The following is a 489-nucleotide window of genomic DNA, read 5'->3' as shown; positions in this document are numbered from 1 at the left end:
AGGGACCGCAGTTCGATTCCCCAGCACCACATGCCAGCCAGCCCTGCCCCCTGGTGGGCTGAGCTGGCCACACACACACACACACACAAAAATAAATAAATGTTAAAAAAAAAAAGAAAAGAAAATATCCTGGGGGCCAGGGAGATGGCTCAGTGGAATACGTGCTTCCCTGGCAAGCTCAAGGGCCTGAGTTTAATCCCTGGTCCCGCCAAAAAAATTTAAAAAAAGAAAGCATCCCTTTTGCAGTGTGGCCCTGAGTGTGCTGAGGCTCAGCTCTGAGCCGTGGGGTCAGCGTCACACTCCAGCCCAGCTCCCAGGTGGGCGAGTGCATCTCTGTGGGACAACAGCAAGTTGGCACCAGAGGCTAGGGGCAGGTGCTGTCAGGAGCTATGGGCAGTGTCGCCATCCCTGGCCCAGCTCACACCCTGCACCGTGGCCCTCCCTCCCTCTCCCTTCAGTGGTGTCCATTGAGGACCCCTTCGACCAGGA

General features: G+C 56.4%; 1 protein-coding gene across 1 annotated transcript in view; it reads left to right on the top strand.

Moving 5' to 3' along the window:
• Eno1 (enolase 1) overlaps positions 1–487 on the top strand; it is a gene marked incomplete at its 3' end in the record, with an annotated part of 11,208 nt that extends 10,721 nt beyond the window's left edge. Inside the window, exon 9 of the mRNA XM_023699382.1 lies at positions 459–487. Coding sequence (XP_023555150.1) covers positions 459–487 — 29 coding nt within the window. The remainder of the gene's footprint in view (positions 1–458) is intronic.
• Positions 488–489: the final 2 nt, after the last annotated feature.

This window comes from Octodon degus, unplaced genomic scaffold (assembly GCF_000260255.1).
Source record: "Octodon degus isolate 3935 unplaced genomic scaffold, OctDeg1.0 scaffold00113, whole genome shotgun sequence".
NCBI classification, from domain to species: Eukaryota; Metazoa; Chordata; class Mammalia; order Rodentia; family Octodontidae; genus Octodon; species Octodon degus.
The sequence above is the reverse complement of the archived record's forward strand: the minus strand, read 5'-3'. Positions and strand labels throughout refer to the sequence as shown.